The sequence below is a fragment of the Globicephala melas genome, chromosome 2 (assembly GCF_963455315.2).
Source record: "Globicephala melas chromosome 2, mGloMel1.2, whole genome shotgun sequence".
Classification (NCBI taxonomy): Eukaryota; Metazoa; Chordata; class Mammalia; order Artiodactyla; family Delphinidae; genus Globicephala; species Globicephala melas.
The window spans coordinates 53,474,869-53,498,032 of NC_083315.2; the positions used below are offsets into that span (position 1 = coordinate 53,474,869).

General features: G+C 46.9%; 1 protein-coding gene across 1 annotated transcript in view; it reads left to right on the plus strand.

Moving 5' to 3' along the window:
- ATP10A (ATPase phospholipid transporting 10A (putative)) overlaps nucleotides 1-17,178 on the plus strand; it is a 174,927-nt gene extending 157,749 nt beyond the window's left edge. Inside the window, 9 exon segments of the mRNA XM_030873088.3 lie at nucleotides 2,195-2,522; nucleotides 5,029-5,105; nucleotides 8,263-8,388; nucleotides 12,707-12,907; nucleotides 14,883-14,963; nucleotides 15,042-15,146; nucleotides 15,579-15,766; nucleotides 15,911-16,425; nucleotides 16,428-17,178. Of these exon segments, the coding sequence (XP_030728948.1) occupies nucleotides 2,195-2,522; nucleotides 5,029-5,105; nucleotides 8,263-8,388; nucleotides 12,707-12,907; nucleotides 14,883-14,963; nucleotides 15,042-15,146; nucleotides 15,579-15,766; nucleotides 15,911-16,425; nucleotides 16,428-16,570 (1,764 nt within the window). The 3' untranslated portion in view covers nucleotides 16,571-17,178.
- The last annotated feature ends 5,986 nt before the right edge of the window (nucleotides 17,179-23,164 follow it).

Genomic DNA, 23,164 nt, shown 5'->3' on the forward strand with positions numbered 1-23,164 from the left:
ATCCCCCTCACTGAGCACAGAGAAATTATGTAAATTATTTATGTAATCCAATGATGGACACATAAGTGGAATCCAGTGAGCTTTTCATTTTCGTTAATGTGTTTTGGGTGTTCTAAAATTTTTATTTGATTCCTCTTTATATCTTCTGTTTTTTGCTGAGACTTCCTTTCTATTCATTTTTAGAATTTTTTCTTACTTCTTGGAACACTTTTATAATGGCTGCTTCAGAGTCGTTGTCAAGTAATTCCAGTATGTGTGTCATCTTGACATTGGCTTCTGTTGATTTTCTTTTACCACAGGCACTGAGAATTTCCTAGCTCTTTATATGCTGATAAATTTGGAGTTATGTTGTGGGTATTTTGAATGGCACTCTGGTCATTTTAAATTTGGAGTATGTGGATTTTTTTAAGGCAGGATATCAGTCCTCTTGGGTGCAGCCTGCAGGCTCTGAACAGCCTTGGGGTGTTGATTTCAATGTGAGTCTTGTTTGGCCTTTGCCAAGCTGTTAGAATCTGTCTCACATTTTTGCCAAGCTACCCCCTCCTGACAATTTTTCCAGTACTTTCTGATTCTCTGGGACTCCCTCTGGCATGAAAGCTGGGGTTTGAGTTACCTTGATCTGCTTTGTACTTCTGCACCGACTTCCAGGGCCAAGTGGTGGCAGGACAGACAGAAAGGAGGGCAGCCGTTGCCTTGCTGTCCTAGGGCCACAGATGCTCTGATAGGAAGGAAGGACCACCTCCCTCAGAGTCCCCAGCAACAGATGGCTGTGCTACCACTGTTGTTCCTACTGCTGCCCACAGAGCAAAATTGCCTGGGGCTGGGTTCAAGAGAATAGAGGAAAAAATAAATAAAAATAGGGTTTCCTCCATTTTCTCTAAACATTGGAAGTTCTCTTTTCCTCTCCTCAAGCCAGAAGTAGAGGGCTTCTAGAGCTGGAGCTTTCTCTGTCCCTGCCTCGGTGCCCACCTCCAGCTTCCGTGACACCTGGGTCCAGGTGAGGGCCTGCCAGAGTGACAGTGGAAACCTTGCAGTTCAGTGTGTTTAGAATGCCAGTCTTCTTCCCCAGCCTGACAGCTGCTGTTTACTCTGAGTACTCAAAGTGGCTCTATGAATCTGTCCAGGTGCCACAGCTGCACCTGTAGGGGAGGCAGGGCATGCTTGCTCCATCCTACCTTGTCAGTGCCTTGTGCTAGCACCAGGGCATCCATGGTATTCCTGCAATGAGGTCCCGCATTCTCTGCAAGGCCTTCCTGGTCACCACCACTCCCAGCCCTGCCTGGAAGCAAGTCTGCCCCTCTCTGTATCCAGGGACATGTTGCACATGCTTGTCAGTGACTTGCTGTGGTCATGGGAGGGTGTGTGTGTGTGTGTGTCCGGCTGCCTGCGCATCACTCAGGGCCAACAGCTGCGTCTTCTTGGTCTTCTTTTCTCCAGTCTCACTCACTTTCCTCGATATAAAAGGTCCTCAGTTAAGTGCTTGTCAGACACACCTGGATTCCCACAGTGCATTGTAGGAAGCTGCTCACTAACCTGTGGGCTACTGTCCATCCGTGGCCATCCGTGGAGGACCAGGAACCACTTGAGTTTCCTGGAGTGTGTTCGTTCTTGGAAACACTTTTCCTTCCTACGCCTCTGTCCCCTGACTTTGCAGGTTCCCCAGGAAGTTTCCCTATTCTTTCTGGAACTCAGATACAGCTTTGGAAGGGCACTGCCAATTCCAACCCTCAGTAATTAGGCTTTTTTTTAAACTTCATTTTCCTGAGCTTAGGGAGACACTGAGTACTCTTCTTTCAGAGCTAATCACAACAGAAGCTTTTGTTGGTACCTCACTAGGAAACAAGAAGGGCTGAGTAAGGGCCTCTGAGGACCATGGGGAAGTGCCTGGAAAGCTCCCATAGCCTAACTAGCCAGCAGCTAGCCAGTCTGGCCAGGCCTCCCAAAGTGAAAATGCTTTGTCCTAACCTCTACACAGTATAACGGAATCAAGTAGAGTCTTATAGGAACCCTAAACCAACTCAAATCCTTTCACGTTGAAAGTCATCTACTTCTACTGACTTCCCAGGCCCAGGAGAGCCACCTCTTGGGCAGAGCCTGCAGCCTGGGTCCCTGGAGATTCTCAGATGTGTTGTGCAGGTAGCCTGGTCTGTGATGCGGCCGAGTGACCTGCACCATCCTCTCGTGTCCATTTCAGGAGGCGTGCGCAGCCCTGCTGGACCAGTGCCTACACTATGTGCAGTCCAGGAGCCCCCACAGTGCTGCCGACAAGACCGCTGGTGGCGTGAGCGTGGGCTTCTCCCCACTCTGCCCGCCCTCTGCAGCTGCCATGTCTGGCCCCAGCCCCAGCCTTGTGATCGATGGGAGAAGTCTGGCCTACGCCCTCGAGAAAAACCTGGAGGACAAATTCCTCTTCCTTGCTAAGCAGTGCCGGTCTGTCCTTTGTTGTCGCTCGACTCCCCTGCAGAAGAGCATGGTGGTGAAGCTGGTCAGGAGCAAGCTCAAGGCCATGACTCTGGCCATAGGCAAGTATCCAGGCCGAACAGCCCCCACCTCTGCAGCTGCTTCCTGTCAAAGCATCTTGAATTTCCTGCCCCTTCTACGCTATGCCATAGGATGGGAAAACACTTCCTTGCTCTTTTTTCTATTTATAAAATCACACCTGGTACAATGAAACAGGCAGCCTGTTCCAAATATAAAGCTTGGATTTGAAAGCCACAAAATGTACTAGCAACAGATATAGCTACATATTAGGAAGTCAGTAATTCAATGGTGGTTGAAGAAGATGGAGCTTATTACTGTCTCCTGGGCGACAGAAGACTACTGTCCAGCAGCCTCGGCCACAGTGGAGCCCAGCACACTAAGCACGACCCCAGGCCAACTTAGGAAGAAGGCCCTTTACAGGTGCTTCTGATGGCCGTGAGCCGCCTGGAGTCCAAGGCTTCATCATGCTGCACGACCCAGCGACTCCATGGTGATCAGAATTTCCATCGCTTCTTGTCTGCTGAACTTTGTTTCAAGACAAGCATCTACCCTCCTAAGGTCTGAATAGTTGCTAAATTTTGCGTCATTTCCTTAAGGACTGTGCATCTAATGGTGGTTTTTCCTTGCAGACTGTTGGTCTGGAGAGCCTTCTTGGCCCCTGTTCCGTGCTGTACGGTGCTCACCTGTCTCCCCCAGGGGAGTGTCCGCACGTCTGATACAGGTCCAGCCTCCAGTGAGGTTCAGGGACTTGGCAGCGCCACCTGCTGGTGAGGGATGGGAGAGACTGCAGGTAGCCCAGGAAAAGAGATGATATGATCCCCGGGATCCCCCGATATCGATATCAAACAGTTTGTTTTCCCTGCATATAGAATGAACACCGGGGTGAGAGTTGGCTCTGAAATAAAGCATCCTCACCAATCAGTAATAGTTACTGTATTTTCTACAAAAGGTCTGTGACAGCCCCTCCTTGATGACGTAGGGATTGCAGCCCTGTCATACAGGACACCTCATCAGGATAGTTGAGGCCGGTGTTGAGCCCAGTCCGTGGGGGATGTCCTTAGCATGGTCGTCATGGAGACGGCCCTGCACATCCCCAGGGCCATGGTATCTGCTAAGGGGAGTGAGTGTGTGTTCATCTGTGGCCCCTTGGTTCAGGCTAAGACAGGAAGCTCTTCTGTGGCCCCTCCTCAGGGAGGCTGTCTCAGGACCACCTTTGCCCTCATGTGCCTGGAGAGGCCTTTAGGGCTCTCTGAGCAAGTGTTGGAGGGAGAAGCTGAGGAGTCTGCAGGCTGGGTCTGCACCCTTACCGATAACTTTGCTCCTGTGTAACATGAGGACAGTGCCCCCCAGCGGGACTGGTGTAAGACCTGAATGATAAAGCACATTTTCACTGCCTGGTCAGTGCCTGCTCAGCCACTGAATCACTGATGTGTGGCACTCATTTAGGAAAACGGAGGTAGAGCTTGGCTGGTTAGAAAGAAAAGAAAAAAACAAAATAGAAACTCAAAAGGGAAAGGGAAAGTAAGGACCAATCAACTTTAGTTCATTTCTTTCTATGAATTAAAGCATGGATATGACCTAGTCCTGGGCATCCAGCAGCTAATAATCCAGAGAACATCATTGTCTACATATCTCATTTTGAATGGGACATTCTGGAAAAAACTGCAGAGGTTATTGCTTCACAGAATTTCAATTTGACAAATATTGACTCATCACCCATGTGTTGGGCCCAGTGCAATAAAGAACAGAGGAATCACAAGGGAGAGATGTCCTATAGCCATGGTCTGAGATACTCTGACTTTATGTATCTACACTTTTTGCATATTTGAAATTTGGGAGGTACTCGGTGATGTGGGCCCTTCTGCTGCCTTGTTCCAAGAACGGTCACTATCACTGAATGACAATGACTTTAAGTCTGCTTGCCTTTCCCTAAAAGTGTCCAGAGCTCTGACCTATACCCTATATTCCTACACATTTTCTGTGACTGAATAAGTAGACGGTCTCCTTTATCACATGCTCAAAGAGCCCAAGGATGGGCACAGTAGCTAATGAGTTAGCTGGACACTGATGTACAAAAAGAGCTCCACAGTTTGTTTGGGCAGAGTTTAACCTCCTTCGTTCAGTTTAGAAAACCACTCACCTGCGTATGAATTGGAGTAGCCTTGACTGACATGTGACAAAGTCTGGAGTGGTTCAGGAAACAGCAATGAAGGTGGTGGTCATATCTCTCTCTGTGCTGGATGCCACGTGAAGGGCTCTATTGGTGTATGAGCCAGTAGCTTGGAACGTGTACTAACTAGAAAGGGACACGCTGGCCACCGCTTGGAAATACCTCCTGGTGTGGCTGGTGGGTGCAAGCCTCCCACTAGGCTCTTTCTGGCTGCATAACTTGGCTCCCCCAAGGCAGACTCTGCACTGCCTCTTCCTCACTCCTCCCCAGGACCCTTCACAGGACCCAGCTTACAGAGAACCCAGGAAGATCCATCAAGCTGATTTGATTCTGTGCATCTCAACTCAAATGATTCTTCCTGCCCGTGCTGTTTCTAGGAGATGGAGCCAATGACGTCAGCATGATCCAGGTGGCAGACGTGGGCGTGGGACTCTCAGGCCAGGAGGGCATGCAGGTAAAGACCAAAGGGGCTGTCCTGGGTGACCAAGGGGTCCTCACACTGTGAGCTGTGCTGGCCTTCTTGTGGGCTCTGTGCCGCAGAGCTAAAGGGTTGGACTTCAGTACAACTGGTGCTCTCCTTCTGCTAAGCCAGTGGTAGGAGACCAGCTCTTCATGTTTATGAAGCCGTGTGCAGTGAATGTGTCTATTAGTGTATTTCTGTGAAAAGGTGGGATGGAGCGAGGCATGGTGAGTCATCGCCTTTCTCTGGCTGTCAGTGGTTCGTCCCTCAAAGGCATTTTTTACTGCTCCTGAACATTAGTGATACCATTTGAAGAATGGACTTTGCTGTAGGACTATTGTATCCTGGTGTCACTATAAAGGTGGAGTGCAGCCATCCTTGCTCATGTGAAAATTTATTTCTGCATTTTTCATTTGCCACTGTGTTGGTTCCTGACATGTGATCCAGACGATGAACAAATGAGTTCATTAAAAATGTACTTCTTGGGCTTCCTTGGTGGCACAGTGGTTGAGAGTCTGCCTGCCGATGCAGGGGACGTGGGTTCGTGCCCCGGTCCTGGAGGATCCCACATGCCGCGGAGCAGCTGGGCCCGTGAGCCATGGCCGCTGGGCCTGCGCGTCCGGAGCCTGTGCTCCGCAACGGGAGAGACCACAACAGTGAGAGGCCTGCATGCCGCAAAAAAAAAAAAAAGTACTTCTTGGGACTTCCCTGGCGGTCCAGTGGTTAAGATTTCGCCTTCCAACGCAGGGGGTGTGGGTTCGATCCCTGGTCGGGGAGCTAAGATCACACATGGCTCGTGGCCAAAAAACCGAAAACAAAACAGAAGCAATATTGTAACAAATTCAATAAAGACTTTTAAAAAAATGGTCCCCATCAAAAAAACAAATCTAAAAGGAAAAAGATGTACTTCTTTTGGATGTAACATTACAACAATTGCCGACATTTGATTAACTTTGAGTCACAGTATTTTTTAACTTGGTGGAGACTTTCAGGAACAATCTATCCAGTTGTCTTCTTTTAAAAATCAGCATGTTGGTCACTGGTCATTGGTTGATCTCATTGATGCATTCATTCAGTAATTAGCTATTGAACTCTCATGTGCCATGCTTGTGCAGGCTTGTTGATTTTCTCACTTGACACTGAAATCGCAGTAAGATGGAAAGTCCTGAGCCAGAAGCACGGTCGCTCCATCTTGGGCCCATCCTCAGCATCTTCTTACTCTCCTACTGCCCGTCCTCTGACTTGTGTTACCTTATTGTACATTTTCCTTCCTCCATGAAATTGAAAATAGAGCCCAGCTTGGACTCATCCGTGCCTCTTCATGGTGCCATGTACATGCGGGAAGCTCAAAACACATCTGTTGAATGAATGAACAAAATAGTTAATTCCTTCTGATTTTTTCAGCATTGCCTCCTTTGCATTCATTTCCTAGAGTGAAAAGCTACCCAGGGCAGTGCTTGTAAACCACATATGCAGAGAAATGCACCCAGTGAATCCACTTTGTATCAGAGTCTCTAAGGTTGAGCATGTGGGTGAGGAGGGCCGTGAGCTGCCCCCACTGCATGGCCTCAGGGCAGGAGCCAGAGGGGTCTATGAGCCATGAAAGAGGTGTGGGGATCAGCCAAGCTGTATTGAGACTTGGCTTTGAGTGGACGTGACTTCTGCGTGGGGTGTTACTGGATGCTTCTGTATTGTTTAAAGCTATACTTCTTTTTTAAGGGCACATTATATAAGATGGCAGTAAGACTGGACACCTTTTCTTACTGCTCTAAGGGCTCAGGTTACCCAGGGGAATGTGGCCCTGTTTGCATGTTAGTCAGTCTGATAAGCAAAGGGACATTGTGCAGAGCTCTCTGGGAGATGCACTTTGTGGGGCGCTGTGGCCACAGGGACCCAAGGAGTCCAAGCTGCATCCCTGAGGAAGAGTGAGGGTGATTGCAGCTCCCCAGCTCAGCCAAGGTGGGAAGGGTGTCCAGGGCAGAGAGACAGAGGGGACCAAGGAGATTCTGTAGCTCTTAGGTGCTCAGTCTTTGTAGAGTCTTCTGGTCAACGATGTTTGTTGAGTGCCCCATGGGCCAAGCACTGACTGGGAACTAGGGCTGCAGGGTGATCACAACATCTACCGTCCTAGCTCTCATGGGATGTTCAGAAAGTCCAGAGAGGGAAGACAGAGAAGTATTTTAAACTTACAGCAGTAGTCATAATTGTAGTGAGTGCTGTGAAAGAGAAAACTAGTTTCCCTGTTGAGGATGTATTGGGAGGCTCTAACCCAGCTGGGAGCATTGGGGAGGCTCCCTTGATGGAGGAACAAGCAGTGTGTTTGGGGTGTGGAGGTGGAAAGTTGTGGCCAAAGGCTGGAGAAGCAGGTAAGGCCTGGAAGGAAGAGTCTATCTGCAGTTTTCAAGGGTCGGGGCTGCTTCTCAAAGACCCCCTGGGCCTCTCCTTAACTCTGTTTAACAACCCTTTGAGTTTTTAGACTGACTCCATTGAGGACAGGGACCCTGTGTGATGGTGTCTGTCTCCAAGTCTATGCCTGGCAACTGGAGGGTCTTAATACATGATTTTTGAGGGGATGAATCATGGAATAAATGAAGGAAGGTAGAAAAGATGCACAAAACCCTTGACTCCTACATGTTGACAGGAAGAGGAGTAAAGACATTATTTGCTTTCAGATCCTTGTGTTTGGGTTCAGAAAGCAGACATTCTAAGGCTTCATTCTTTTCTGTCATGCACAACGATGTTATTCTGTTGCACAGATGGGACAACATCATCACCTACTCTTTTCCAGGTGTTGTTTAAGGAAGTCCATAAAATTTGAAAAGCAGACTTAACATTTTTGTGTGGAATAACCCTCAAAGATAAGCAGAAATGTATGGAAAAGAAAGCATGGAAAAGAAAAAGCAAAAACTTTAAAAATCCATCATTACATATATTTGAAATCTTAAATGAGTCCTCTAGGGTGATATCCCTAAACTAGAGTGTTGTTTAGATTGGATTTTTCTTAAATGCAGGCATTCATCAGGGAGACAGTGGTACAGCCAGCTCAGACTGGATTTCTCCGTCCATTTTGTGCCTTGTGTTTGGGGGGAGATGAGACAGACATTAGGCGCAGTGAAGGGGCACCAGTAACGGGAACTCTCTCCCTTTCAAGGCAGTGATGGCCAGCGACTTTGCGGTGCCCAAATTCCGATACCTCGAGAGGCTCTTGATCGTTCATGGACACTGGTGCTATTCCCGACTTGCCAACATGGTGCTGTACTTCTTCTACAAAAACACAGTACGTATTTGGTGCCAGAGTCAAGGATTTTTGATGTGAAAGGCCTGAGATTCACAGGACCATCACCTGAACGTGGCCGGAGGGCTACCCCACAGCCTCCCATTGGTCCCACCCTCCTTGACCTTTGTGGATTTTCCCCAGGCCTGGCCTGGCGTTGTACCCTGCAGGGTCAGAAGTCTTAACTCACCTGCACCTCTGAGGATAGAAACAGGTAGATCCAAGGAGAACATCCACTTGGAGCTTTATAATAAGAAGTAGAGTGACCACGAGGTCCAGGGGTTTGCATGAGATCATCAGCCAGTGAGTGGCTGAGGCTGCATTCAGCCCCCATCCATCTGACTCCAGCTTCCAAGCCCTTGACCACTCTGTCCCTTGGTCTCTAAGGAGTGGTCTGCCGAGGTGCCCACAGACAGCAGTGCTCTGATTGGTGCTCTCTCCAGAGCAGGCAGGGGATCAGAAGATAAGCAGGAGTGTGATTGGCAGTCCTGGGTCAGCATGCGAGGACTCAGCCAGGCTTTGATCCTGATACTGAGCAGTCTTCGAGAAGCCTTTCCTCGTTCCCCTGGCCGACATGAATATACATACTCCTATGGCTGCATTGTTGCTTCTGTATTTGTCAACAATAGGCATCGTCACATTTTACCATAGTTTTCTATTCAGGGTACTTCCACACTAGACATTGACGCTCTACTACAACTTACTACACTCTACTACAACACCTAGTCCACTGCACCATCTCAATAAATATGCAAATAAAATAATTACACTTGTAAATCCAAGATTAACATGGACTGTCCAGGGACTTCCCTGGTGGTGCAGTGGTTAAGAATCCACCTGCCAATGCAAAGGACACGGGTTCGAGCCCTGGTCTGGGAAGATCCTACATGCTGCGGAGCAACTAAGCCCGTGTGCCACAGCTACTGAGCCTGTGCTGTAGAGCCCGCGAGCCACAACTACTGGAGCCCGCGTGCCACAACTACTGAAACCCACACGCCTAGAGCCCATGTTCTGCAACAAGAGAAGCCACCTCAATGAGAAGTCTGTGCACTGCAACGAAGAGTAGCCCCTGCTCACCACAACTAGAGAAAGCCCGCACGCAGCAACAAAGACCCAATGCACCCCCAACATTAATTAATTTTTTTTAAAAAGAAAAGATTGTTCAGAACCAGTGAATGAAGCATGTGAAGTGATAAAAATTTGATTGTGACCTAAACTGATTTCATAGAAAATTGTTTATTCAGATACAAATGGGCTTTGATATAGCAATTATGGCATTGAAGCTTTGGGGTCCAGATTTAATAAAGTAGAAACAATCGGTAAAAAAATGCGCCCACCCTGGGCCAGTGGGAAGGGGATGCCAGCAGGCACCCTCTCTGGCCAGCTCAGTCTGTAGTTGACCCTTCAGTTAGGGCATTCCCAGACCTGGCTGGCTCAGGACAATTCTGTCTCTCCAGGGACTCTGATCCAGGGCCCTGGTCCATTCCCTGTTGACCCGAACATTTAAATCTTAGTTCTTTCACTACTGTGTCCTTGGCAGACAGCTGTATGGCAGCCATAGTCCTCCAGGCTGGACCACATGGCCATTTCAAGACCCTACCCTACTTGTAAGTGAGGTATAGACGTTCTGCTGAGAAGTTGCTGGATTGCTACTTGTCCGTCTTGCCTCTGATAGCTTGTGGTTGAATGTACAAACAAGGAGACAAAGTAAATAAACTCTTGGGGTAACTGACTCTGCCGAGTAGTCCCATAAACCTACCCTGCTGAAATCCACAGCTCCAAAGTCAAGATCATCCTGTAGTTTTCTGAAACAAAATCAAATAAATTAAAAGGTTTATTTGTTTATTTCTAATTCCATTTTAAATCTCCATGTTCACTCTGAACTACCATCAGGACAGCTCTTGTGCATGTTCTTATAGTTTGTTCCAGACGCTTAGACCCACCTTTCTTTTCCCATCTCCCACCTCCTCACTCTCACCCATTATTCTGAAATGTCTTATAGCAAATTAATACAGATATTCAGGACCAATCATGGCATGTCTAATTTTATAAGTTGGGTCTTGGAAATAAATTGAGATTGGGTTCTGCCTGGGACTCAATCCACACAAGGATGTGCCGTGCTGTCCCTGTCCTTGTCAGATCACTCCCTTTTTACTGACTGCGTGGCGTTGCTTCCCTAGCACCCCCCCTCCCCACCAAGCACACAGTTGCAAACCTGGAGGGTCCCAGCTCCCAAGGGTGTAGGAGGGTGCTTTGAGTAAAGGTGAGCGGGGCTGGGCAGGGTGGAATCCTAGCCCCGTTTCTTTAGTTCATTAGCTGTGCAATCTGGAGCGAGTTATTTGCCTTCTGTGGATTTTGTTTTCTTTATCTGAAAACAAAACAAAATGGAACACGTGAATTGAACTCTGCTCTCTGTAATTCCTAATGAAAAGTTCTCAGATTGAGGGGATGGCATTCAATATTTCAGTTGCAGACGAGGCCCAGAGTGGCCGCCTGCAATGGTCACTGGCTCCTGCCTGCCACGGTGAATCTGTCCTCACGGAGGGGACAAGGAACGAGAAGGGGTCCCTGTTTTTATTCTGTATAAGATGCAAGGCCTCTGTTAACAAGTACTTAATCTACTTGAGAAATTCGAGGATAATCACTCTGCCTCCCAAAGTGAGAAATTCATTAGTTTTAGGAATAAGTTGGCCTTCCTTCCAGTAAGGAGCAGAGAAGAAAACTTTCCATAGCAACAGTGGTTTGGGGAGAAGGCTTTTGGGTACTGCAGTTAAAAAAAAAAAAAAGTCTCAGGTATCTTAAGTACTTTTCCTCCTCTTTGTCTGACTCCACTTGCTCACTGATGAGTCATTAGGCTGTGCCTGAGGAGGTGGGAGAAAGAAAAGCAGGCGTGGGTGTGAAAAAGGGAAGAAAGTCAATGAAAAAGCCAAGTTTGTCAGTTTTCAGGGTGGTGGGGAAAAGTTGCATTAAGTCATAGATTGAAACAAGTCCTGGAGGATCTGTGTCATTAGAGGTGATATCAGTGTAGACTATCATTTTTTCTGATCTTTGGAACAAGCCATTTTCAGGTCAGGAAACCCGAGCTCAGAGAGGTTAAGTGACTGTGTCAAGGTCAGAAATGTGCACAGCGGCAGCTCCAGAGCCCACACCCAGGCCGTTGTATGCGGTGCACAGCAGAGAATGTTCTTCCACCATGGCTCCTCCAGGCCACGAGTGGTTGAACAAGTTGGGTTTGTTACTCATACAATGACCATAGTCCAGTCGTTTGACATCTTGGACCTCAGTTTACTTTCCTCTAAATGGGGTGAGCACACTGACCCTGCTTGAGCCTCAAACAAAGGAAATAGCCATCCTGCCGACAGTAACGACCACAAAGCACTGATGAGCATCTCAGCATGCAGGAAGCTCTTGTGAGTACTTGAAGGTGCATTAGTCATTAATCTTCACCACAACCCCACAGCTATGCACCATTGGTGTGCCTATTTCACGGACAAGGTCACTGAGGCAGAGAGGGGCTAAATGGTCTGTGCCAGGTTGCACAGCTAATAAGTGTAGGAATGCTTTGCAATTGCTAACTTTCCATGCGCCCCATAAAACATCAGGCCATGGATGTTCAGTGATCAAGTAATAGTGAGAAGAGGTCCACCCAGCTCCTACTGCGCATGGGAGGAGGCTCTTCCACCTCTCTGAACCTCACTTTCCTTTTCAGCATAGCTGTAGGGACCAGCAGTAATGCCTGTAGCTCACCCACTAACAGAGTGCCCAGCAGATACCAGGGCTCAGTCAAGGCAGTGATGTTGGTGTCACCATCAACTTTACCGCCATGCTTGTGTGTGTCCTCCCCTCCATGCGAGTCAATAATTGCACACTGTTCCTCATTAAAAGAGGGAGGCAGGATCCAGGGTGTAGTCCAGGTAGGTTTGGTTTAGTGCCACAGCGTGGAGCACAAGGAAAGAAGCCTCATGATGGGTGAGGTATCCAGCCAACCCTCTTGAGATGGGAGCCACCCTAGACCCTGCCAGACCTTTGTTTTGTTTTCTCTTATGATCTGTGGCATTTGGGCCCAAGACTCCATCCCTCCAAGGGCTGTTGGTGGGAATTCTCAGCTGCCAATGCTGGTCTTTGATGCTCGAGGGATCGAGGAGGGAGGAGAAGGGGGAGGGAGAGACAGAGGGCACCAAAGTGAGGACTGTCTTTGGAGACAATTTCTGCCTATAAATTCAGTCTTTACAGTCAGACTCTGCAAAGCCCTCAGCTCCCTTGGACAAGATTCTGCAAGGCAGCTGAGAATTGCTTGTTCCCACTCTTCCCTTGATTGCAGATGTTCGTGGGCCTCCTGTTTTGGTTCCAGTTTTACTGTGGCTTCTCTGCATCCGCCATGATTGACCAGTGGTATCTGATCTTCTTTAATCTGCTCTTCTCATCGCTTCCCCAGCTTGTGACTGGGGTGCTGGACAAGGACGTGCCGGCTGACGTGCTGCTGACCAAGCCGCAGCTCTACAAGAGCGGCCAGAACATGGAGGTGAAGCTCCCCTTCCCCCCACCCCATCTCCTGGCCCTCCACGCTCCACATCCAGCTCCTGGAAAGTTCAGGTCCCACACCTGCCTTTAAATGGACACCCTGGGCAGACAGAGAAAAACAAATATCATATGATATCACTCATGTGGAGTCCAATTTTAAAAAATGATATAAATGCACTTATTTACAAAACAGAAACAGACTCTCAGATTTCGAAGACAAACTTACAGTTACCAAAGGGGAAACACTGGCGGGGAGGGATAAATTAGGAGCTTGGGATTAACATACACACACTACCATATATAAAATAGAGAACCAACAAGGACCTACTGTATAGCACAGGGAACTCTACTCAATATTCTGTAATAACCTATATGGGTAAAGAATCTGAAAAAGAATATATATACGTATAAGTACATCACTTTGCTGTACACCTGAAACTAACACAACATCATACATCAACTGTACTCCAATAAAATTTAAAAAATAAAATAAAATCTTCCAAGAAAAAAATGGGCACTGTGGAACAAACAGTTAAAATTCTAGAATCTGACCAGTGGGAGGAAAACAAAGAATTCTGTCTCTTGACTGCAATGCATTTATTTAAGTAGAGGGTTGATTGGTTGTGGTGATGGTATCAGGGGTGTATGTATGTGCCCAAACCCATCGAAATGTGTACATTTAAAGTGTGTGGTTTTTGTATATCAATTTACATAAAGCTTTTTGAAAAAAAAAAAAGATTTTTTAAAAAGTATACTGAGGTGAAAACTGTCTTTACATCAGGAGTCTCCAGGAGCCCAAGGAAAGCCCGTTTGGAATCCAAGTCACGTGGGATGACTGCAGGCAGAGCAGAGATTTTTCTAAAACACCCCCAAAGAAATGTGATTTCCTTTGAATGGGGATTAATGGGAAAATAAACCCTTAGGGAAACCCTGGGAAGAACAAGTGAACACAAACAGATGATGTAAAATACATGTTTACATCAATACATCACATAGATTGACGTGCTAATTACCAGCTGTTCCTAGCTGGCCATTAAAGAAAGCCCTGTGAGTGCTTCTCTTGGGCTGGTTGGAATTATTATACGAGTGCCCAGGGAACGGATCCCCGCATATCCCACAATGGTCTCTCATTCGGAACTGATTTACTGAAGAGTGGACTTCCCCACAGGCAGCCTGGGGTAGGTAGGGGGCTGCTTAGGGTCAGGTAGATGAGGAGGGCCTCCGCTTGTCACCTGTCACGTGGGGGAGCTCTTGAACTCAGCCAGGCCTCACGTCCTAGGTGGCCACAGGGAGTTTGTCCTGGGGACAAACCAGAAGGGCCTGGCTTTCGTAAGTGCTCAGTAAACGCTCATCCTGCCTGCTCTGCGCGTCCTGCGTCCTGCGTCCTGCGGGCCAGTGCTGGCACCAGCAGCTCAGAACTCCACAGTGCCAGATACAGATTGGGGCATCCAGATAAGGAAGACTTGATTAGTCTGTTTCAAAGTCATTTTTTGCCCATGGTAGACAGCTTTTTGATTTTAACATTAGGAAACACCCATGATCTAATTTTAAAATAACTCACTTTTAAGAAATATTCTAGCGGGTCCACCAACGGAGGGAAGCAAAGCCCTGACAAAGTAGGCGGCTCAGGTTGGGGCAGATGCCGGAATTTCATGCACTAGTCCCTGTCTAGGGAAATTCCTTATGGGATTTAGAAAGCATTTTCATCTTTCTGCTGTTGACTGAGAATGCTGTAGCAGGCCTTGTGGGCACAAATGCTCGCAGTGACTTACTCAGCCCCATGTGCCCCTGTAGGCCTTTCTGTAGTGTTTTTTCACCAGCCCTCCACACTCCAGGATCTCCCTCTCCAAAGTCCTGAATTAGCAGGTGTCCCTGGGGTGCTTGACTTGTGCCTTCATGGCCCCCGTAGGTGACGGAAAACCATTTGAAGAGATGAGGCCTTTCCTGTAATCTCCGTGCTTGTTTTTGTGTCTCAGGAATATCGGCCTCGTACGTTCTGGTTGAACATGGCTGATGCTGCCTTCCAGAGCCTGGTGTGTTTTTTCATTCCCTACCTGGTAAGTTGGCACCCGGCCCAGCCTTTCCCACCAGCTTTATCTGGCGACACACAGACACAGGACCTCGCTGTCTTTCAGGCCTACCACGACTCAGACACAGACATGTTCACCTGGGGGACCCCCATCACCGCCATCGCGCTGTTCACCTTCCTCCTGCACCTGGGTATAGAAACCAAGACCTGGGTGAGAGTTGTGGGCCTGATCCAGAAGGGGGCTGGTCTGCGATCTGCTTACTTCCGTGCACATTCTGTGAGATTGAGCAGAGATTTGAGTTGGGGGCTGGGGGGGACTGCAAAACTGGCCTCACTGTGATGAGAACAAAAGCAGATGCACAGGCCGGCCATGCACACGCAAGCCCAGGGTGTGGGAGCAGCACTTGTCCCGGGCAGTGCTGGGCTCCTGCCTGCCTGAGCCCCTCCACCCCAGCTCTCCTTCCCTGTCCTTTCCTTGGCACCTGACTTCCATCTCCCCACTTGTGTTCAGGCCGGTCCACCAGTTCTCAAGGCTCCATGCCCCACCGACCACCCTGTTCCCACTATGCCCTCTTACATCCTCCACTTGCAGAGGACCAGTGCATTTTTGTTGAGATAAAAGCCCTTTCTTTTTCCCCCTCAGACCTGGCTCAACTGGATGGCTTGTGGCTTCAGTATACTTTTATTTTTCACTGTGGCTTTGATTTATAATGCTTCCTGTGCAATGTGCTACCCTCCATCCAACCCCTATTGGACCATGCAGACGTTAATGGGCGACCCTGTGTTTTACTTCATTTGTCTCATAGCACCCGTCGCCGCGCTGCTGCCCAGGTGGGTATCAGGGACAGTGGCCTTTGGGTCCCACGTGGGCTCTGACAGCATTCTCCTTTGTTGTGTTCCTGTACCGTTCATGTCTCAGAAGCTCAAAGGCCCCACTGCAGCAATAGCTGACTGTGTTCTATATGTTCTTTCCAGATTGTTTTTCAAAGCCCTGCAGAGGAGCCTTTTCCCCACCCAACTGCAGCTGGGACGCCAGTTGGTTAGAAGGTCCCCCAGGAAACTCAGGGCTCCCAAAGAGACCTTTGCTCAGGGACACCTCCCAGGAGAACCGAGGACGGAACCGTCAGAACAGAGGAGCATCAGTGCCTCGGGGTCCTTCTCCCAGGACTGTAGCTCGCAGGTGTTTTGGCATGCACAGCAGTCGTCCTGCTCTCCAGAGGCCAGCAGGGAGCCCAGCGTGGTGGACATGGGCATGTCTCTGAGGGAGGACACCCTGCTGGAAGGGCTGGGCAGCCAGACCCCAGGGTCCTCCTCACCAGGGAAGGTGATCCCGGAAGGCTGTCCAGGGGACTCCAAGATGAAACCCACAAGTGCCAGCAGGGCAGCTGCCCTGTCGTCCATCTTCAGCCTGCCCAGCCTCAGCTCACTCAACTGGATTTCCTCTCTCTCTCTGGTCAGCGGGCTGGGAAGTGTCCTACAGTTCTCCCGAAGTGGTTTACAGATGGACAGGCGGGACGGCGAGTTCCTACCCAGCCCCCCGCAGCCAGACCAGGACCTGCGAGGCTTGAGTGGGCAGACCACGGACTACTTCTAGGACCTCCTTCCAGGGATTACAGCTGGCGGTGGCAGCAGTGAAAACCTCGAAATGCTTTTTTTATAACATAGATGTTAATATTATTTATGTTTATTATTTGCACAGAAGAGTTCTAGTGAGATGTATTTTATATATTTCCAAGGCTAACACAGGAAATGAAAGGTACCAAAAAAGAAAGTTTATTTTTTAAAATTTCTAACTAGAGTATATTGAAAAGAAAAATAAGAGCTTTATCATATATAAAAGTTTAAAGAAGAGCGACACTTGAGAGGTGGGTTTAGATTTATTTTTTCATCTCATTTTATAAGAAAATGCAGTCTGATCAGTTTTCTTTAACACGTGTGATGTTTCCTTTCCCCTAGTGGAAATGCGTGTGAGCACAGTGAACCCTGGGCGGGTGTGGACGATGTGAGGGGAGGTGACAGGCACGCACACGGCCCCAGCAGAGATCCCCACTGTCTGTCTCTCAATCCCACCACTGGGAGGGTGGACTCTGCTTCACCAGGAAAGGGAAAGTGAGAACTCTGGGAAAACACACATACACACACACACACACACGAAATTCATTCCAACATTCTACTCTATGCAGGCATTTGGTAAAGACCACCTGTAGGTATTATAGTTCCTATGTAGGGTCTCGCCTGTTAAAATCATAACAAGCAATAAACAACCTTCACTTTGCAAAGAGAACGTTTCGTGTTGCCACTGTTGTGTGGTATTATTAATACGTGACCTAATGTTACCAAATGCAAGTTCATGTGCTTGGCGCACAGTGAGGCCAAACAAACCAAAACATCAGAGTTTGGATGAGAGAAAAGCTCATTGCAGGGCTAAGCAAGAACGGGTAGCGCGTGCTCAAAAATACCCCAAACTCCTCAAAGGGTTTCAACAAAGCATTTTTAAAGGCCAGGTGAGAGAGGGACATGCCAGGGTCTGTGATCAGCTGTGCACAATTCTCTGATGGTGATCAATCCTTAGGGCTCACGATCATCAAGCATTAATTTCTTCCTTCTGGTGGTGGTACCAGCATCTGGAAAACTCAGGAAATATGCATCAGATACTATCATCTAGGTACTTCAGAGAGGAGCTATAGCAGAGAATATGGGGGAGGGGTCTGTCCTGGGAAGACCCTGTAGGGTCCTGCTCGGTTACACTGACAGAACATATTCTGAGTACTCCAGGGCGCTTCCTCATGGCAAATCCTTTTAGACCCTGTGGAGGAAACAGCTGGGTGACATGCAAGCTGCACATTGGGACACTGTGACATAGGCTACACCAGCTCCCTGCACCAAGAGGCTGGGCTCTTTAGGTTTTTGTCTTATGAGTCATTACTTCTGTCTCTAAACAGAGAAAAAGAGAAAGAAAAGATTATAAAAATCCAAGGCAGTTGTATAGCATTTGCTCTTCAGAACCCTCTCTTTAACTTTGCCAGCCATTGTGAGTTGCCTGCTTGCTCAGCCTGGGGATGTGAAGTGAGCAGGGTGTGCTCCTGCTTAGGACTCCCGTGGCTGCCTGTTCCCGGAGCAGCAATGTGCAGAGGTCGGAGGATCTCAGGACTAAGAAGTTTCTGAGCACAGCATGCCAGCAATAATGGCTGGTTACCCGGCATGTGTGGCTCATTGCATGTGACCGAAGATGCACCTCATCTGGTCAGATGGAAAGGGACGGCAGGCCTCATGTCTGCAAGGCCAGGGAGAAGGTGGGCTCCAGGGCAATTGAACATGCAACTCAGACCTGGGCTTTCCCCTTTCTCCCTGCACTCAGCTTTCTGGGATCAGCTTGATCCCAAGGCTGGCTCTGTTCTTGGTAATGACATGACTGGAACCATCCCAGGACATGTGCTCACATCATGCTCCAGAGGAGAGAGAGGGTGTCACTCTCCACATCCTGAGCAGAGTCTTGGTTTCCTTGACCTCATGCAGTTGCAGGACAGCCTTAAACCAGTTACTGGAAAATTGTGAGAATGTCCTGACAGGCTCCAGGTTGGAGCTGAGAAAGGTCAGCTTCCCTCCAAGTAACTGGGCTGCATGAGTGGATACTCAGGAATATCTGGGTCCTGTTAGTGGGGCAAGAGAGAAGAAGGAGTGGAGGAGCTTCAGCAGCCAGCAATGCCCAGGACTGAAAGTGGTGCTGTCCTAGCCCACCCCCTCCCCCCATGCCTGAGATTACCTCATGTTTTCTTGGAGCAACACATATGAAAAGAATTTCCCTGGGAAGATACACAGCTCTATCATTTCCTGAATTAAGGTAATGGTTGTTAGTACAAAGTACAAGAAGAACTAGACACCTATTTACCTGAGTATCTGAGAATTCAAAATGCCCCAGCTTCCAGATTTTCCTGCACTCACAATCTACCTTCTTTCCAAAGACATCTTTCTTCCATAGATACTTTCTCTTGGGAAATGGAATGATCCAGGAAGTGGCTTTGTGAATATGCCTACCAAGGCCATTTCAGAGAAAAAAGCATCATAAAGGGCATTGGCAGTTAGCTGCCCAAAGGATGAAGAATATTTATAGAAGCCTACAATAATATTATCACATGCAGCTAAGTTTGATCTCAAATGAACATACTACAGAGATGAACTCCATGATTATCTCAAAAGAACCCTGGGAAGTACATGTCACATCACTCAATCCTAATTACAAATCCAAAATAAAGAAGGCTGCCTCTGCTCTTGGTGACAAAATGGATGGACTAAGTATATGACATTATACAAAACCAATTTTAAGTTCTTGGCGGTCACATCTGTGTCCTCTTCACCTTATACCCTTGGCAGTAGCATAGAACCTAGCTCTTAGAATGCACTCAGGAAATGTGTGGTGACCCCAAGAACTAGTGTTTATGCTGAAACACTAAAGGCATTCCTGTTAGAATCAGAGATAAAGGAAAGTTGCTTGTTATAACCCAGTATTATTTAATATTTTTTGGAACTTCTGGGTAATGCAATAAGACATGAACTTTTAAAAAGAATGAATATTGGAATTAGAGACCAAATTATCATTACTTACACGTATTGAAACCGTGCACCTCAGATGGGACTTGAACCCGTGGGCCAGACTCAAACCCAGCCAAAACCCAGGTTGGGACTTGAACCCACTGTCTTTTAATTGAAATCACACACCTGATCTCAGGACTTAGTGAAGCTCAGGTTTTTTATGTCTCATGGCAGAAAGAATTCAGTGAGAGACAAAGTGATAAGTAAGAAGTGGATTTATTTAGAGAGAAACCACAGATGGAGTGTGGGCCATCTCAGAAGGCGAGAGGCCCTGAAATATGTGGTGGTTAGTTTTTATGGGCTGGGTAATTTCATAGGCTAATGAGTGGGAGGATTAGTCTAACTATTTTGGGGAAGGGACAGGGATTTCCAGGAATTGGGCCACCGTCCACTTTTTGACCTTTTATGGTCAGCCTGGAAACTGTCATGGCACTAGTGGGTGTATCATTTAGTTGATGTATTATGATGAGCATATAATGAGGCTCAAGGTCTAGTGGAAGTCAAATCTTCTGCCATCTTGGACCTAGTTGTTTCTAACCAGTTAATGTCCTCGATGGCTATGCCATTCTTTTAAATGTTGTACCCTGCCCCCTTTCCTCCTCTTTCATTCCCCAGAGATTTTACTCCTATATTCTTCTGGGAAGTAGAGGGGCAACGGTCCATCTCTGTAACTGCTTCAAGGCTGAGTAGGGGGATCGATCCTGCCTGTCAGGGAGTAAAAATCTCTAGATGCTTGATCTAGGGACCCCAGGGACAGGACAGCTCCTTGTTTTAAGTTGGTATGGGCTGGAATCCTCGCACAGCCATCATCTTGATATGGAACTGTTGTGACTGTTTCCTTAGCCTTCCTATGAATCTTCTTGATGATGAAGCACTTTTTGTAACAGCATCAGAGTACAAAAATAGCCATCTATAAATGACAGAACACTTAAAAGCCATGATTAAACCTCTGATTACAGTGTAATTGATAAAGAAACTTGGTTACAATAACCAGAATTAGGAATTTAACTTAACATACCAAATAATCTTAGTTAAGTATTTTTCTTTGAGATGCCTCAGGGGCCCTCTAAAGCATCCCAAAGTTAGCTGTAAATCAAAAGAACTAATTAAAATTTGATCTTTGGTGAGTTTGTCAAAAAGTTTTAAAATACTTGGTCAAATACCATCATAGGTCACTGTGAGACAATACTTATTCCTTAACCAAAGTTAAAAGAGGTCTCAAAAGCAAAAACAGTTCACTTAAAGGCAAAGAAATTTACATAATCTGTTATCAAAAGCAGCATTTCAAGAAAACTTTGCAGGGAGAAACCAAATCCAGTCTTGCCTCAGCCTACTCCCAACAAAATCCATTTGCCCAACTAAATTTAATCCAATCTTAGAAAATCCTGATCATGCACAACTCTTTTCAGTATTTTTTTTTATTCCTCACACCTTCTTTCATTGAAGACATACATCTTACTTGCCTTAAAAGTTTTTTTCACGTCGAGTTAATTTTCTTACTGACAAATTTGCTATAGGAATAACATAAACTTGACCTTCAGTAAACCTAGGTACAACAGAAGAAGTATTATACTTAACATTGATGACTCTAAAGACGTGTCTATATTAATTAAACCAACAAGCTTAAGCTAGCTTTAATACCAGATATCCGTTCAGTACTGAATATTTCCCAGATCATGTGAACCTGAAATTCATTTGGCTGGTTTTCTTCACATTTATGAGTATTTATATAAACACTTAATTTTAAAAGCCAATTAAATAGAGCTGTTTTATGAATTTTGGCAGTACCATACATCTATAACACATATATAGATAGGTACAAACAAAAACCTCATAGCTCCTGTCTCAAAATTTCAGCCATGAGTCAGGTACAAATATGTAAAACCCATCATTTACAGAAGAGATTGGATTCAAATTGGGCTTCTGGCAGATGAAACAAATCAAGGTCACCTGTCTAGATGGCTAAACTCTTTTTACTAATGTTTACAGAAAAGACACTTAGGATTTCTATTTATCCTTGACAAGTCATGTTCTAAATTACCCCCTTTTTCAAAATTTGTATTTTAAAAGATGGTGAAGATAAGTGTTCCTGGAGAAGACCAGGTAGAACATTTGTATCTTTGAGAAGGCACAGGCAATTTCCTCCTAGGATGACTTTTGTTCCCTTAAGGTCAGAAAAATGAATTTTTTCTTCTTTTCTTTTCTTTTATTTTTTTAAAAATATTTATTTAGTTATTTATTTTTGGCTGTGTTGGGTCTTCATTTCTGTGCGAGGGCTTTCTCCAGTTGCGGCAAGTGGGGGCCACTCTTCATCGCGGTGCGCGGGCCTCTCACTATCACGGCCTCTCTTGTTGCGGAGCACAGGCTCCAGACGCGCAGGCTCAGTAGTTGTGGCTCACGGGCTTAGTTGCTCCGTGGCATGTGGGATCTTCCCAGACCAGGGCTCGAACCCATGTCCCCTGCATTGGCAGGCAGATTCCCAACGACTGCACCACAGGGAAGCCCCTCTTTTCTTTTTTTTCCCTCGAACAACTGTGTGGCCACCTCAATGATATCAAATGACTGATACATTCATTCACCTATGTTGTAATGTTTTACTTTCCCTCATTTAGCTTAGGGAAAAGGGCTTCGCCAGAAAATTTTTATCAGGCTCCAAATATCAGCTATGGTTAGTCTAGTTCGATTAGTGACCTCCCATTTTGTAATGTATTCACAGACACTTTTGAGGATCTTCCCTGGTTTAAGAAATTTGTGCCTTATATTCAGACACTCTGTAACCCTTTTTAACTTAATAATCACCAGCTGGAAATCTTTGGCCAAGCCCGGAACCTCACTATTCCATACTCCAGGGTCTACTAAGTCTTCTATTTCAGCTCCAGATTCAATCTGTTACTTTTCTGCTTTCTGTTAGTATCATATGGTGGTGAAGGTGTTTCCCTTGCCCCTCAAGAAACAGAGTGGCCCCTAACATAGTTAATAAATCTCTTCCCATTAAAGAGATGAGACTATCAGGTACAAAGAGAAAGGAATGTAGAAACAGCTGGCCATTGATGTTGCATAAAAGGAGTTCCAGGAAAGTGTGCCACTGCCTCATCTCTGACACCCCCATTACATACTCCTTATGACTGCTAAGGTTTCCAATCCTTTGGGTTAAGACTGAAAAGGTTGCACCAGCAACTATAAGAAATTTTATAAAGTGGCCCACCATATCAGTGACCACCCGAGGCTCGACATTAGTTATATAGATGGTATCTCTAGGCAGAGACACCTTTGGCCTTGGGCCGCTTCAGTCTTCTGATTGTAAAACCATCAATGGCCGAGGGGCCCCCCATCACTCTCTGGCATCTGGGGCATTCCCTCTTCCAATGTCCTGGCTATTTGCAAAGGGTGTAATGATTGCAATCCTCATTCTAGTGCCCAGTTTGTCCACACAGGGTACATTGGTCCTGTCTGGGTGCCTGTGGGCCTAATAGTCTGCCAGGGCCAGATTGGCCCCGAAAAGCTGGCTTCCCCTTTGGTGGTCTCTGAGCAGACAAAGCCACTGCCAGCATTTGGGCCTTTTGCATATTTTGCTGGGTGCATTCATTCAGCCTTCTCAGCCATCTCCCTATATTGAAAACTTAATAAGCCAATTGAAGC